Below are 15,936 nucleotides of genomic sequence, written 5' to 3'. Positions count from 1 at the left end.
GGAGCGAATGGACAGCTGGCCGGAATAGGGAGGAGGGGACAGGGAGTTGGAGGCCGGTCCATTGTTGGAGAACTTGAAGAACGGATGCTCCCCTCTGGTCTGGGGTCGGGGCAGGGGGTTAGATCCTACCCGGTGGCCAGAGACCCCCAAGCCACGCTCAGCTACTCGGCCCCCATCGGCAGGCTCCTCGGGAGTGGCCAACTGAGCCCCCGTCCCCATATTCTGGGGGGCCTCTCCAGCTGCCTTGGAGAGGGACCCTCCCTCCCCCTGATTTCCAGCCAGGGTTCTGGGAAACTGACCCCCTCCCCCCCCCACAGGAGCTGACATGGATGTGTGCCTTACAAACTACGGTCACTGTAACTACGTGTCGGGTAAACACGCCTGCATATTTTACGATGAGGTGAGTGGGGGTCCCGGCGCGTGTAGGGCTGCGGGGAGGGCCGTGGGTCGCCCCCCCCCCCCGCCATCGGGACCAGAGCCGGGAGCCAGACCCCTCTGTCCTCAACCTTGGGTCGCTGGGCAGAGGGGGCCGCAGGAGGGCTCCGTCTGGGGTCCTTCCCATCCTGCCGGGAGTGGGGAGCAGGGAGCCCCGAGAAGGGACGGGTCAGGGCAGGTGCCGCCGGCTGGCAGCACGGGCGGGCACGCCGCTGACTTGTCCCTGCGCCCCCCCCTTTTCCCGCACCAGAATACCAAGCATTACGAGCTGTTGAACTACAGCGAGCACGGCACCACGGTGGACAACGTTCTGTATTCGTGTGACTTCTCTGAGAAGACCACCCCAACCCCCCCGAGCAGTATTGTTGCCAAAGTCCAGAGCGTCATCAGTGAGTCGGGGCGAGGGTGGGCCCCGCCACGGGCCACGGTCCCTGGCTCTCGGGGCGTCTCCCCCGTCAGCCCCGGTTGTCTCGGGGGGGGTCCCAGGCGGGGCTCAGCGGGTCTCCTCTCCCCGCAGAACGGCGCCGGAGTCGGAAGCAGGAGGAGGAGGAGGCGGCGGCGGCGGCGGCGGCGGCGGCGGCGGCGGGGGAGGCGGCGGCGGCGGCGGTGATGAGCGCGCAGGCGCAGGGGCCGCCCCGGAGACCCTGCAGCTGTAAGGCCAGCAGCTCCAGCCTGATCGGGGGCAGCGGGGCCGGCTGGGAGGGCACCGCCCTGCTCCACCACGGCAGCTACATCAAGGTGGGCTGCCTGCAGTTCGTCTTCAGCATCACCGAGTTCGCGACCAAACAGCCCCGGCCCGGGGACGCGGCCCCCGTGCCCGACGCGGGACTGTCCCTCAAGCCCCACCAGGGGCCCGTGCTGCGCTCCAACTCTGTGCCCTAGCCGCCGGTCAGACCCTCCCCCGGCCCCCGCCCCGACGCCCGGGACTCCCGCAATGCAAAAATGTACAAAACGAACCGAGCCCGGGTTTTTCTATCCCCCCCACCCCGCTCCCCCCCACCAGAAACTGTTCAACCGTGACCTTTGCATGAATGAAGAAAACCTTTTGACTCCTTTTTTTAAAAGCGAAATTCTTTTCTTCTTCTTTATCTCGAGTCCTAGGGGGCATTTGCACATTATCTTTGTACTCGGCATTTCACGGGAGTGCGGTGGTAGATCCGTGGAGCGGGGGTGGGAGGGGAGGGCTGGGGGGCGGGCGGGGGGCTGTCGGACGGCTGATGCTTTCTCAGAAGAAAAATACAGAAGACATTTCCCCCCCACCCTCTCTTGCCACACGACAACCCCCCGCCCCCCCCAACACACACACACACACACACACACGCCCACCCCCGGCCCCCACCCCATTGTAAAATAATCAGAAACTTGTTCTATTTTGTGCCAGTGACAATAGTTTTATATTAAAAGAAAAAATACAGTTTTCATACAGCAAAATCTATACAATATCATTGTTTTATTTAATATAAAGATCGCTACCCACTCTCCCTCGGTCTCCTCCCCCCACCCGACCCACCCCACCCACCTCCCCCTCTGCTGCGGTTGCACTACAGGTAGCTACTGTGTATTATGGACAAATGAGAAATGAGTTCTTTTTCCTCTGTCCATCCTATTTTATTTCAAATAAGGAAAAGTGTATTGGATTTGGTGTAAATACATCCAGTTGATGACATTTTTTCAATGTTTTTAAAGCTGTGTACAGTGCTACATGTGGTAGGGCGTTCTCTTCAAATTGTCTATTGTAGCAAAAATGTTTTTGTCGTAAATCTGTTTCGTCTCCTTTTTTTGTTCTCTTGTCACCTCTCCCCCTCCCCGCCCCCCCCCGCCCCATCCCCCAACGGCTAGTACCAATGTACATAGTAATTGTAATGTTTTAGACTTTACAAAAACTTTCCTGTATTCTGTATATAAAAAACCAAAAATACTTCAGCTCGTGTTTCCTGCCTGTCTGTCTGGGCCTCTTCGATCCCGCTGCCCTCCGGGAGCTTGCCGACCTCCTGACTCGGCTCAGAGTCGGCGGGAGGTGAGAGCCGAGGGCAGGGAGGAATCGGAGGATGGGGCGAGGGGCTCCGGCGCCAGGTAGCCCGGTAGCCCTGCTGAAAGCGGGATGGAGCCGGGTGGGGGCTGTGCACGGAGACTGTCCGGTTTCTGTCCAGAGTGCGTTCACGTCAGCGACGGTCGCCCGTCCTCTCGGCATCCTTGCCAGGTAGGTGGGGCGGGAATGAGTCCCTTCCCTGTACAGATAAGGAAACTGAGGCCGGGAGATGGCAGGAGACCTGCCTGAGGCCGTAGCGCAGTTCAGTTGATCCTGAACTCCGAGAGCCCTTGAATGTTCCCCTGAATCCCAGCCCCCCTGCTCCTTTTCCAGGGATTAGGTTCTGCTTCCCGACAACGTTCCCGGTGGGCTCGCTGGGATGAAACGGTGGGGGTCCGAGGGGGCCCTGAGGCCGCGGCCGTTCGGTTGGTCGGGGCCCATCCCTCCGAGCCACAGGGGCCAGGACCGTGGCCTGACGTGTGCTTCGTGACTGGGACACTGGGTTTTCCGTTTGGCGATCAGGGCCGGGCACCTGGCTGCCTCGATTAGCCCTTTTCCAGTGTGAATCAGTGGACAGAGCACGGGCTTGGGAGTCAGAGGTCATGGGTTCTAATCCCTGCTCTGCCACATCAGCTGTGTGACTTTGGGCAAGTCACTTAACTTCTCTGTGCCTCAATTACCTCATCTGTAAAATGGGGATTAAGATTGTAAACCCCATGTGGGACCACCTGATCACCTTGTATCCCCCCAGCGCTTAGATCAGTGCTTTGCATATAGTAAGCACTTAACAAATACCATTATTATTATTATTATTTTCCGCAGCAGCCCCACCCCAGGAGCTGAGGCTGAAACGCCCCCGGCATCGCCTCTGGTCCAAAGGCCTGGGTGAGCGCTGAGCCTTCCGGGGGTTTTCGGGTGCAGGAGGGCCCCGTGGCTTGCGTGGATCATTTCTGGGTTTCCGCCTGCCCCCCCGGGCCTATCCGCTGCCAAATCAGCCTATGAATAGAGTTAATAAATTAAGGAGAGGCCTTAATTCCATCCTCGTAGCCTTAATCTCCGGCGCTGGAGCCTCACGGGGGTGGCTTGCACTTCCCGTCTCTGTGTCTCCTCTCCAGGAAAGGGACGTGCCCATGTGCTGAGCGTCAGGAGAGAGGAGGAGGAAAAGAAGTGAGAAGAGCCTGGAAGATCCTCACGCCTGACTTGAGTGGTCCCAGGTAAAGCGAAGGCTGACGGAGTGGCGTCCGGAGCCAGAGACCAAGGGGCCGTGAGGAGAAACAAGAGAGGTGTCTTAGACGTAGACCTGATCACCATGCTGGGAGGCGGGTGGGTGTGTATATCATCAATCGTATTTATTGAGCGCTTACTGTGTGCAGAGCACTGTACTAAGCGCTTAAATGTGAATATATATGTGCCTATATGTGAATAACCCAGGAACCACCGTCCAAGCGTGATGGGTTACCGACTTCGGACTGGGCTCCTCTCTAGGATAGGCAGGGAAGGGCTTGTCTCTTCTTCCCTGGAGTCCAGCAGTGGTCCTTGGCTAATAATAATAATAATAATAATGATGATGGCATTTATTAAGCGCTTACTATGTGCAAAGCACTGTTCTAAGCGCTGGGGAGGTTACAAGGTGATCAGGTTGTCCCTCGTGGGGCTCTCAGATTTAATCCCCATTTTCCAGATGAGGGAACTGAGGCCCGGAGAAGTTAAGTGACTTGCCCAAAGTCCCACAGCTGACAATTGGTGGAGCCGGGATTTGAACCCATGACCTAATGGCCAATTTATTATTGCGCACAGACTCTGTGCTGACCATTGTGTTGGGTACTAGGTGAACACAAGTAACTATTCAAGCCCCACGAGGATACACAATGGAGATGCGGGAGGACAGACACCCAATAAAGGGAAATAAGTTGGACAACCAGTTAGAGGTGATAGGTGTACTTACTAAGGGTATAGATGGGTAGATAAACAGATAGACCTTGGTTCCAAACGGCTGCAGTTTTTTATGTTTTGTTTTTTAAATAGTATTTGTTAAGCACTTACTACATGCCAGGTATTGTACTAAACGCTGAGATAGATTGAAGTTAATCAGGTTAGACGCAGTCCCTGTCCCACATGGGGCTCACAGTTTTAATCCTCATTTTACAGATGAGGTCACTGAGGCCCAGAGAAGGTGATTTGCCCAGCGTCACCCAACAGACAAGTGGCAGAGCCAGGATTAGAATCCAGGTCCCTCTAACTCCCAGGCTGGGGCTCTATCCACTAGGCCACGCTACTTCCCCACTCAATAATGAGGGGATTTATTAAGTTCATTCATTTAATTGTATTTATTGAGCACTTACTCTGTGCAGAGCACTGTACTAAGCGCTTTATACTATCAGCCAAGCTCTGGGGAAGATGCAAGGTCATCAGTCTGCCGCAGTCCTTGTCCCACAAGGAGCTCAAAACCTAAGAAGGGCAGAGCAAGGATCGTGTTCCCGTTTTACAGAGAAGCAGCGTGGCTCAGTGGAAAGAGCCCGGGCTTTGGAGTCGGGGGTCATGGGTTCAAATCCCAGCTCTGCCAATTGTCTGCTCTGTGACTTTGGGCAATTCACTTCTGTGGGCCTCAGTTACCTCATCTGTAACATGGGGATTAGTACCGTGAGCCCCACGTGGGACAACCTGATCACCTTGTAACCTCCCCAGCGCTTAGAACAGTGCTTTGCACATAGTAAGCACGTAATAAATGCCATTATTATTATTATTATTGCAGATGAGGACACCGAGGCCCTTAAAAACTGTGATCTGCCCGAGGGCCCTCAGCAGGCAAGCAGCAGAGCTGGGGACTTGAATCCAGGTCGCCTGACTTCCCCCGTCCTGTGTTCTTTCCACTAAATAATAACAATGCATTTATTAAGTGCTTACTATGTGCAAAGCACTGTTCTAAGCGCTGGGGAGGTTACAAGGTGATCAGGTTGTCCCACTTGGGGCTCACGGTCTTAATCCCCATTTTACAGATGAGGTAACTGAGGCACAGAGAAGTGAAGTGACTTGCCCAAAGTCACACAGCTGACAATTGGCAGAGCTGGGATTTGAACCCATGACCTCTGACTCCAAAACCCGTGCGCTTTCCACTGAGCCACGCTGCTTCTCTGCTGCCTCCCTCTCTAACATGTCGAAATGCCCTGGGCTCCCTTGATGATGATGATGGTGGTATTGGTTAAGTGCTTACTATGTGTCAAGCACTGTACTGAGCACCCGAGTGCGGAGTCGGGGGCCGGCGGGGGTGGGGGGGGGGGTCTGAGCTTCCTCGACAGGAGGGTGAGGGCAGAGCATACTTGGTTGTCCCTGCATCATCATCATCAATCGTATTTATTGAGCGCTTACTATGTGCAGAGCACTGTACTAAGCGCTTGGGAAGTACAAATTGGCAACATACAGAAACAGTCCCTACCCAGCAGTGGGCTGCAGCAGGATGTTGGTGTCCAGGCAGTTCATTCATTCATTCAGTCGTATTTATTGAGCGCTAACTGTGTGCAGAGCACTGTACTAAGCGCTTGGGAAGTACAAGTTGGCAACATCTAGAGACGGTCCCTACCCAACAACGGGCTCACAGTCTAGAAGGGGGAGACGGACAACAAAATAAAATAAATCGAATAGTAAATATGTCCAAGTAAAATAGAGTAATAAATCTGCACAAACATATATACAGGTATATACGTACATATGTATATATATGTACATATATATGTACATATATATACAGGTATATATGTACATATGTATATATATGTACATATATATGTACGTATATATGTACATATATATGTATATATAAATAGAGTAATAAATCTGTACAAACATACAGGTGTGTGTATATATATATTTATTTATTTTACTTGTACATATCTATTCTATTTATTTTATTTTGTTAGTATGTTTGGTTTTGTTCTCTGCCTCCCCCTTTTAGACTGTGAGCCCACTGTTGGGTAGGGACCGTCTCTCTATGTTGCCAACTTGTACTTCCCAAGCGCTTAGTACAGTGCTCTGCACATAGTAAGCGCTCAATAAATACGATTGATGATGATATGCTTGTACAGATTTATTACTCTATTTTACTTGGGCATATTTACTATTCGATTTATTTTGTTAACGCTCACAGTCTAGAAGTTGGCAGTTGGCCTTAGGCCGGCAAAGATGAATAGCCTCTTGCCCAAGGGGGCAGCTCAGGTTGCCAAAGAGGTCGTGGCTTTTGCCCAAGTTGTTGGATGTTGTAGCAGTTCCCGGAGCACCAGGGCTGAGCAATGACGGTACTTCCCGCGGGCTGCTGGGGCCCCATTGGGCAGTGCCCGTCCAGAGATAACTGTACTAAGCGCTTGGGAGAGTACAGTATAATAATAATAATGACAATGATGGCATTTATTAAGCGCTTACTATGTGCAGAGCATCATCATCATCATCAATCGTATTTATTGAGCCCTTACTATGTGCAGAGCACTGTACTAAGCGCTTGGGAAGTCCAAATTGGCAACATCTAGAGACAGTCCCTACCCAACAGTGGGCTCACAGTCTAAAAGGGGGAGACGGAGAACAAAACCAAACATACTAACAAAATAAAATAAATAGAATAGATATGTACAAATAAAATAGAGTAAAAAAAATATGTACATATATAGATATATACAGGTGCTGTGGGGAAGGGAAGGAGGTAAGATGGGGGGGATGGAGAGGGGGACGAGGGGGAGAGGAAGGAAGGGGCTCAGTCTGGGAAGGCCTCCTGGAGGAGGTGAGCTCTCAGCAGGGCCTTGAGAGAGCAGAGCACTGTTCTAAGCGCTGGGGGGGGGGGATACAAGGTGATCAAGTTGCCCCACGTTGGGGCTCACAGTCTTAACCCCCATTTTACGGATGAGGTAACTGAGTTTCAGAGAAGTTAAGTGACTTGCCCAAGGTCACACAGCAGACATGTGGTGGAGTCAGGATTTGAACCCATGACCGCTGACTCCAAAGCCCGTGCTCTTTCCACTGAGCCACGCTGCTTCCCTATAATAGACACAGTCAATCAATCAATTGTATTTATTGAGCGCTTACTGTGTGCAGAGCACTGTACTAAGCGCTTGGGAAGTACAAGTTGGCAACATATATGGCCATAATGTCCCTGTCCATAATGAGCTTACAGGCTAGAGGGGGAAACAGACATTAAATAAATGACCAGGGGAGCGGCCCTGGCCGGCACCACCGAACCCCTCCCCTCGGCCACTGGGAGCCCGCTGTTGGGTAGGGACTGTCTCTATATGTTGCCAGCTTGGACTTCCCAAGCGCTTAGTACAGTGCTCTGCACACAGTAAGCGCTCAATAAATACGATTGAATGAATGAATGGGAGTCAGAGGTCATAGGTTCTAATCCCGGCTCCGCCACCTGTCAGCTGTGTGACTTTGGGCAAGTCACTTCACTTCTCTGGGCCTCAGTTCCCTCATCTGTCAAATGGGGATGAAGCCTGGGAGCCCCCCCCGTGGGGCAACCTGATGACCTTGTAGTCCCCCCGCCCCCCAGCGCTTAGACCAGTGCTTTGCACATAGTAAGCGCTTAACAAATGCTATGATGAGGAGGAGGAGGAGGAGGATGACGATGATTCCCGGGGGGCGGCCTGCAGGGGACACCGCGGCCCCGAGCCAACGCGCCCCGCCCGGCCCGCACTCTCATCTGCACACTCCGCACTCCCCCGCCCTCCTCCTCCTCCTCTTCCTTCACCTCCCTCCTCCTCCTCCTCCTCCGGCCCGGCTTCCTCGGACCGACCAAGTTTGAGCCCCGACGGTCGCCATAGTAAGGGGAGGAGAAAGAGGAGGAGGAAGAAGAAGGGGAGGAGAAAAGAGGAGGAGGATAGAAGAGGAGGAGGAGGAGAAAAGGGAAAGAGGAAAAAAGAGGAGAAGAGAGGAAGAGGAGAAGAAGAAGGGGAGGAGAAAAGAGGAAGAGGAGGAAGAAGAAGGGGAGGAGAAAAGAGGAAGAGGAGGAAGAAGGGGAGGAGAAAAGAGGAATCAATCAATCAATCGTATTTATTGAGCGCTTACTATGTGCAGAGCACTGTACTAAGCGCTTGGGAAGTACAAATTGGTAACATATAGAGACAGTCCCAAGAGGAGGAAGAAGAAGGGGAGGAGAAACGAGGAAGAGGAGGAGGAGAAAAGAGAAAGAGGAGGGGAAAAGAGGAGGAGGAGAAAAGAGAAAGAGGAGGAGAAAGGAGGAAGAAGAAGGGGAGGAAAAAGGGTAAAAGAGAGGAGGAAGAAGAGGAGGAGGAGGGGAAAAGGAGGTGGAAAAAGGAAGAGGAGAAGAAGGGGAGGAGAAAGAGGAGGATAAAAGAGGAAGAGGAGGAGGAGAACAGAGGAAGAAGAAGGGGAGGAGAAAGAGGAGGAGGGGAAAAGAGGAGGAGGAAGAAGAATGGGAAGAGAAAGAGGAGGAGGGTAAAAGAGAAAGAGGTGGAAGAAAAAGAGGAGGCGGAGGAAAGAAGAGGAGGAGGGAAGAGGAGGAGGAGCCGGAGCCGCCTCTGCTGCTGCTGCTGCTGCTGGGCTGGAACTTGGGGCTGCGGGCGGGGGCCGGGCTCAGAGGTCGGGAATCGGGGGTCGGCATGGCTCCCCTGGTGCTGCTGGCGGCGGGGCTCCTCCTGGGCGCCTATGTCCTCCTCTACTACAACTTCATCCAAGCCGCCAGGTGCACCAGCCCCACACAACTCAGCGGCAAGACCGCCGTCGTCACAGGTCAGGCCCACCCGGCCCCTGCCAGCCCTGCCAACCCTGCCAGCCCTGCCAGCCCTGCCACCTCCCCGCTCAGAGGGCCCCGGGCCCGGACGGGCCCACCAGGACGAGCGTCTCGCCTGGCACGTAGTAAGCCCTTGACAGATACCATAATTATTGTGATTATTATTGCAGGAAGCAACGCGGGCATCGGGAAGATGATCGCCCTGGCGCTGGCCCGGAGGGGGGCACGTGTGGTCCTGGCCTGTCGCAGCAAGGAGCGGGCCGAGGCCGCCGTGTACGACATCCGCAAGGTGTGCCAAAGCGGCCTGGCACCCGCCCGGCCTGGGTTCCCCTTCCCCCACACCGTCTCCATCTTCAGTTCATGCATTAAGTCACATTATTGGAGCGTTTCCTGTGTGCAGAGCACTGTACTAAGCGCCTGGGAGAGTACAATACAACAAGAAACTTGACACATTCCCTGCCCGCAACGAGCTTACGGTCTAGAGGGGGAGACGGACATTAATATAAAGAAATAAATTAGAGCTAGGAACATAAGTGCTGTGGGGCTTGGGAGGGGAGATAATAATAGTAATCATGGTATTAAGCGCTTACTATGTGCCAAGCACTGTTCTAAGCACCGAGGTAGAGACAAGGTAATCAGGCTGTCCCATGGGGCTCACAGTCTTAATCTCCATTTTACAGATGAGGTAACTGAGGCACAGAGAAGCCAACTTGTACTTCCCAAGCGCTTAGTACAGTGCTCTGCACACAGTAAGCGCTCAATAAATACGATTGAATGAATGAATGAAAGTGATTTGTCCAAAGTCACACAGCTGACAAGTGGCAAAGCCACCCACGACCTCTAACTCCCAAGTCCATGCTCCTTTCCCTGAGCCGTGCGGCTGGGAGGTAATAATAATAATAATATATGGCATTTATTAAGCGCTTACTATGTGCAAAGCACTGTTCTAAGCGCTGAGGAGGTTACAAGGTGACCAGGTTGTCCCACGTGGGGCTCGCAAAGCACTGTTCTAAGCGCTGAGGAGGTTACAAGGTGACCAGGTTGTCCCACGTGGGGCTCGCCGTCTTAATCCCCATTTTACAGATGACGGAACTGAGGCACAGAGAAGTGAAGTGACTTGCCCAAAGTCACACAGCTGACAATTGGCGGAGCCGGGATTTGAACCCGTGACCTCCGACGCCAAAGCCCGTACTCTTTCCACTGAGCCACGGGAGATGAAGAAAGGGAGCGGATCAGGGTGATGCATAAGGAAGTGGGAGAAGAGAAAAGGAGGGTTTAGTCAGGGAAGACCTCTTGGAGGAGATGTGCCCTCAGTGTGGCTTTAAAGTGGGGGAGAGTAACTATCTGTTGGATTTGAGGAAGGAAGGCGTTCCAGGCCAGAGGCAGGACGTGGGCGGGAGTTTGGCGATGAGACAGACGTGATAGAGCTAAAGTGAGAAGGGGAGCATTAGAGGAGTGAAGTGTGTATGCTGGCTTGTAGTAGGAAAGTAGTGAAGTGATATAGGAGGGGGCGAGGTGATTGAGGGCTTTAAAACCGAGGGTAAGGAATTTCTGTTTGATGGGCGACTGCAGGAGACCTTCCCAGACTGAGCCCCTTCCTTCCTCTCCCCCTCATCCCCCTCTCCATCCCCCCCATCTTACCTCCTTCCCTTCCCCACAGCACCTGTATATATGTATATATGTTGGTACGTATTTATTACTCTATTTATCTTACCTGTACATATCTATTCTATTTATTTTATTTTGTTAGTATGTTTGGTTTTGTTCTCTGTCTCCCCCCTTCTAGACTGCGAGCCCGCTGTTGGGTAGGGACTGTCTCTATGTGTCGCCGACTTGTACTTCCCAAGCGCTTAGTACAGTGCTCTGCACACAGTAAGCGCTCAATAAATACGACTGATTGATTGATTGAGGAGTGGGAAAACCCATCCTGAACGTTTTTGTAGAAAAATGATCTGGAAGCAGAGTGAAGTATGGACTGGAGTGGGGAGAGACAGGAGGCCTGGAGGTCGGCAAGGCCGGAGAGGATAAATGCTTGGATTAACTTGGTAGCAGTTTGGATGGAGGGGAAAGGGCAGATTTTAACAATGCTGTGAAGGTGGAACTGACAGGATTTAGTGAGGGATTGACTTCGTGGGTTGATTGAGAGGAGTCAAGGATAATGATAATAATTATCATTATTATTATCATCATTATGGTTAAAGCGCTCACTGTGTGCCAGGCACTGTTGGAAGCCCTGGGGTGGATACAAGCAAATCGGGTTGGACACAGTCCCTGTCCCACGTGGGGCTCACAGTCATCATCAATCGTATTTATTGAACGCTTACTGTGTGCAGAGCACTGTACTAAGCACTTGGGAAGTACAAGTTGGCAACATATAGAGACAGTCCCTACCCAACAGTGGGCTCACAGTCTAAAAGGGGGAGACAGAGAACAAAACCAAACATACTAACAAAATAAAATCAATAGAATAGATATGTACAAGTAAAATAAATAGAGTAACAAATGTGTACAAACATATATACATATATACAGGTACTTATATACTTATGTATATATGTTTATATCTATAATTCTGCTTATATCGATTCATCCATTCATTCATTCAATCGTATTTACTGAGCACTTACTGTGTGCAAAGCACTGTACTAAGCGCTTGGGGAGTCCCAATCCCCATTTTTACAGATGAGGTAACTGAGGCACAGAGAAGTGAAGTGACTTACCCAAGGTCACACAGCAGACAAGTGGCGGGTCTGGGATTACATCCCATGACCTTCCGACTCCCAGGCCCGTGCTCTATCCTCTAGGCCATCCTGCTGAATATGTGGGTTGAATTCATTCATTCATTCAATTGTATTTATTGAGTGCTTACTGTGTGCAGAGCACTGTACTAAGCGCTTGGGAAGTACAAGTTGGCAACATAGAGAGATGGTCCCTTACCCAGCAGCAGGCTCACAGTCTAGAAGGGGGAGACAGACAACAAAACATATTAACAAAATAAAATAAATAGAATAAATATGTACAAGTAAAATAGAGTAATAAACACGTACAAACATATATACATATATACAGGTGCTGTGGGGAGGGGAAGGAGGTAAGGCGGGGGAGATGAGGAGGGGGAGAGGAAGGAGGGGGCTCAGTCTGGGAAGGCCTCCTGGAGGAGGTGGGCTCTCAGTAGGGCTTCGAAGGGAGGAAGAGAGCTAGCTTGGCGGATGTGCGGAGGGAGGGCATTCCGGGCCAGGGGGAGGACGTGGGCCGGGGGTCGACAGTGGGATGGGCGAGAACGAGGCACAGTGAGGAGATTAGCGGCGGAGGGTGCGGGCTGGGCTGGAGAAGGAGAGAAGGGAGGTGAGGTAAGAGGGGGCCAGGGGATGGACAGCCTTGAAGCCGAGGGTGAGGAGTTTTTGCCTGATGCATAGGTTGATTGGTAGCCACTGGAGATCTTTGAGGAGGGGAGAAACATGCCCAGAGCGTTTCTGCACAAAGACGATCCGGGTATTGGCATGAAGTATGAATTGAAGTAGGGAGAGACAGAAGGATGGGAGATCGTAGAGGAGGCTGATGCAGTAATCCAGTCGGGATAGGAGAGATTGAACGAGCAGGGTAGCAGTTTGGATGGAGAGGAAAGGGCAGATCCTGGCGATGTTGCGGAGGTGAGACCGGCAGGTTTTGGTGACAGATTGGATGTGAGGGGTGAATGAGAGAGCGGAGTCGAGGATGACACCAAGGTTGCGGGCTTGTGAGAAGGGAAGGATGGTAGTGCCGTCAACAGTGATGGGAAAGTCGGAGGGGGCAGGGTTTGGGAGGGAAGATAAGGAGTTCAGTCTTGGACATGTTGAGTTTTAGATGGCAGGCAGACATCCAGATGGAGATGTCCTGAAGGCAGGAGGAGATATGAGCCTGGAGGGAGGGAGAGAGAGCAGGGGCAGAGATGTAGATTTGGGTGTCATCAGCGTAAAGATGATAGTTGAAGCCGTGGGAGCGAATGAGTTCACCAAGGGAGTGAGTGTAGATAGAGAACAGAAGGGGACCAAGAACTGACCCTTGAGGAACCCCTACAGTAAGGGGACGGGAGGGGGAGGAGGAGCCCGCAAAAGAGACTGAGAATGAATGGCCGGAGAGATGAGGAGAGCCAGGAGAGGACAGAGTCTGTGAAGCCAAGGTTGGATAACGTGTTGAGGAGAAGGGGGTGGTCCACAGTGTCGAAGGCAGCTGAGAGGTCGAGGAGGATTAGGATAGAGTAGGAAATCTCTGTGAATGAAAGAGAGGAGTCAAGGGTAATGCCAAGGTTACGGGTTTGTGAGACAGGAAGGCTAGTGGTGCCATCTACATTGATGGGAAAGTCAGGGGGAGGACAGGGTTTGGATGGGAAGATAAGGAGTTCTGTTTAGACATGTTAAATTTGAGGTGACGGGAGGACATCCAAGTAGAGATGTCTTGAAGACAGGAGGAAATGCGAGACTGCAGAGAGGGAGAAAGATTAGGGTTTGAGATCTAGATTGGGTATCATCCTCATAGGGGTGGTAGTTGAAGCCAGGGGAGTGGGTGTAGATGGAGAATAGAAGGGAACCCCAGAACTGAACCTTGAGGGACACCCGCAGTTAGTGGGTGGGAGGCGAAGGGAGAGCCCTCAAGGGAGACCGAGAATTAGTGGCCAGAGAGATAGGAGAACTGGGAGAGGACAGCGTCGGTGAAGCCAAGGTTAGATGACATTTCCAGGAGAAGGGGATGGTCAGCAGTGCCCTAAGGCAGCTGAGAGGTTGTGGAGGATTAGGATGGAGTAGAGGCCGTTGGATTTGGCAAGAAGGAGATCATTTGTGGCCTTTGAGAGGGCGGTGTCTGTGGAGCGAAGGGGACGGAAGCCTGATTGGAGGGGAGCAAGGAGAGAATTGGAGGAGAGGAACTTGAGAAAGTGGGTGCTGACAACTTGCTCAAGGAGTTTGGAAAGGAACGGTAGGAGGGAGGTGGGGCAATAACTGGGGGAAGCCGTGGGGTCAAGGGAGGGTTTTTTAGAATAGGAGAGACATGGGAATATTTGAAAGCAGTGGGGAAGAAGCCACTGGGGAATGAACAGTTGAAGATGGCCGTTGGGGGGTAACTACTTAATCCAGTGTTACCTTGAGGAGATGGTTGGAGTGTCCTTGGGAGTGAAGAGGCCGGCGTTTAGGAGAAAACAGGGGCTGGACCTCCTTCTAACCCTCCTCTTCTATCCCTCTCCTGCCTCCCCGAGAGTGGAGGGAGGCAACATGCTTGGGAGGTAGAATGGGGAAAAAGTGTCCCGTGGGCAACCGCTGGTGGCCGTGCCCTCAGGAGACGGGGAACCAGGAGGTGATCTTCATGAGGCTGGACCTGGCCGACCTGCAATCAGTGCGCGCCTTTGCCGGGACCTTTCTCAACTCGGAGCCGCGGCTGGACATCCTCGTCCATAACGCCGGTGAGCCATGCCCTCCCTCGGGGTCAGGCCCGCCGGACTCGGGGCTCCCGGCCCTTCGGCCCAGAACCCCGAGGCCCCGAGGAGATGGGGGACCCTGAAATTCTGGGGCCCCTGCATGCTGCTGGACCGGGCCCGATGCCCACCACGAGCCCTCAGGCCTCGGTCCACTCGCCCCCCCCCCGCCCTCCCTGTCCCCGTTAGGGATCAGCTCCTCGGGAAAATCCAGGGAGAAGTTCAACCTGCTGCTGCGGGTGAACCACGTGGGCGCCTTCCTGCTGAGCCGGCTGCTGCTAGCGCGTCTGCGGGCCTGCGCCCCGAGCCGGGTGGTGGTGGTGGCTTCGGCCGCCTACCGCCGGGGCCGCCTGGACTTCGCCCGACTTGACCAGCCCGTGGCGGGCTGGAGGCAGGAGCTCCGGGCGTACGCCGACAGCAAGCTGGCCAACGTGCTGTATGTGCGAGAGCTGGCCACCCGCCTCGAGGGGACTGGGGTCACTTGCTACGCCGCCCACCCAGGTGAGGGACCCTTGACCTTTGACCCCCGACCTCCCCCTCCAGCCTCCGCTCACACGGCAGACACCCCCCTTCAGCCGCAATCCTTGCCGGCAGAAGCTGCCATCCTGCCGGGGCCTCTCGCTGACCACAGGCCCGGTGGCCTCCGGCACCTCCCTCTCCCATCCTCTTCCCGCCCACCCGTTTCCCGCCTTCCCACGAGGCTCGTCCCCCGCAGGGCCCGTGAACTCGGAGCTGTACCTCCGCCACGTGCCCGGCTGGTTGCGCCTGCTGCTGATCCCGCTGGCCTGGCTGCTGCTGCGGGAGCCCGCGGCGGGTGCCCAGACGCCAGTGCACTGCGCCGTGCAGGAGGGCATCGAGCCACTCAGCGGCCGCTACTTCTCCGACTGCTGCGTGGAGGAGGTCCGGCCCCACGGCCGCGACGACGCTGCCGCCCTTCGTCTGTGGGAGGCCAGTGAGAGGCTGGCGGGGCTGGCGCCTAAACAAGTCTAAGGACGCTGGACCTGACGCCCTCCCCTCCCACGGGCCCAAGTGGGCCTGGGGAAGAGAAGGGAGGGAAGAGAAAGGGACCAGACAGGGAAGAGGGGAAGGGGGAACGGAAAGGTTATGGTGGAGGCGGGAAAGAGGGATGGGCACTGGAGGGGGAAGGAGGAGGTGTTTGCTTCTCTAACACACATTTTATTCGGGTCCTCCGCTAGATTGGAAACTCCTTGAGGGCAGCGATTTTGTCTCCTTACCACTGTACTCTCCCAAGTGCTCTGCACATATTACGCACCCAATAAACATTATTGTTGCATCGAT

At 53.7% G+C, this 15,936-nt stretch overlaps 2 protein-coding genes across 3 annotated transcripts in view; both read left to right on the top strand.

Annotated features, from left to right (window-relative positions):
* Positions 1-1,411, top strand: part of PHF12 (PHD finger protein 12) — a 45,839-nt gene extending 44,428 nt beyond the window's left edge. The window contains exons 13-15 of the mRNA XM_038759711.1: positions 318-400; positions 686-824; positions 953-1,411. Coding sequence (XP_038615639.1) covers positions 318-400; positions 686-824; positions 953-1,317 — 587 coding nt within the window. The 3' untranslated portion in view covers positions 1,318-1,411. The remainder of the gene's footprint in view (positions 1-317; positions 401-685; positions 825-952) is intronic.
* Positions 1,412-9,037: 7,626 nt separating this feature from the next.
* Positions 9,038-15,936, top strand: DHRS13 (dehydrogenase/reductase 13). Of its 2 annotated transcripts, none has more exons than XM_038759370.1 (5): positions 9,038-9,193; positions 9,365-9,483; positions 14,505-14,625; positions 14,827-15,138; positions 15,353-15,936. In XM_038759370.1, exons 1-5 carry the CDS (start codon positions 9,064-9,066, stop codon positions 15,625-15,627), a joined length of 957 nt encoding a protein of 318 aa, XP_038615298.1. In that variant the 5' UTR covers positions 9,038-9,063; the 3' UTR covers positions 15,628-15,936. The 2 variants fall into 2 exon arrangements, with proteins under 2 accessions (XP_038615298.1, XP_038615297.1); XM_038759369.1 differs by having other exon boundaries at positions 14,502-14,625.

The sequence above is a fragment of the Tachyglossus aculeatus genome, chromosome 17, assembly GCF_015852505.1.
Source record: "Tachyglossus aculeatus isolate mTacAcu1 chromosome 17, mTacAcu1.pri, whole genome shotgun sequence".
Lineage (NCBI taxonomy): Eukaryota > Metazoa > Chordata > Mammalia > Monotremata > Tachyglossidae > Tachyglossus > Tachyglossus aculeatus.
Note: the sequence above shows the minus strand (reverse complement) of the source record. Positions and strands in the feature narration are given on the sequence as shown.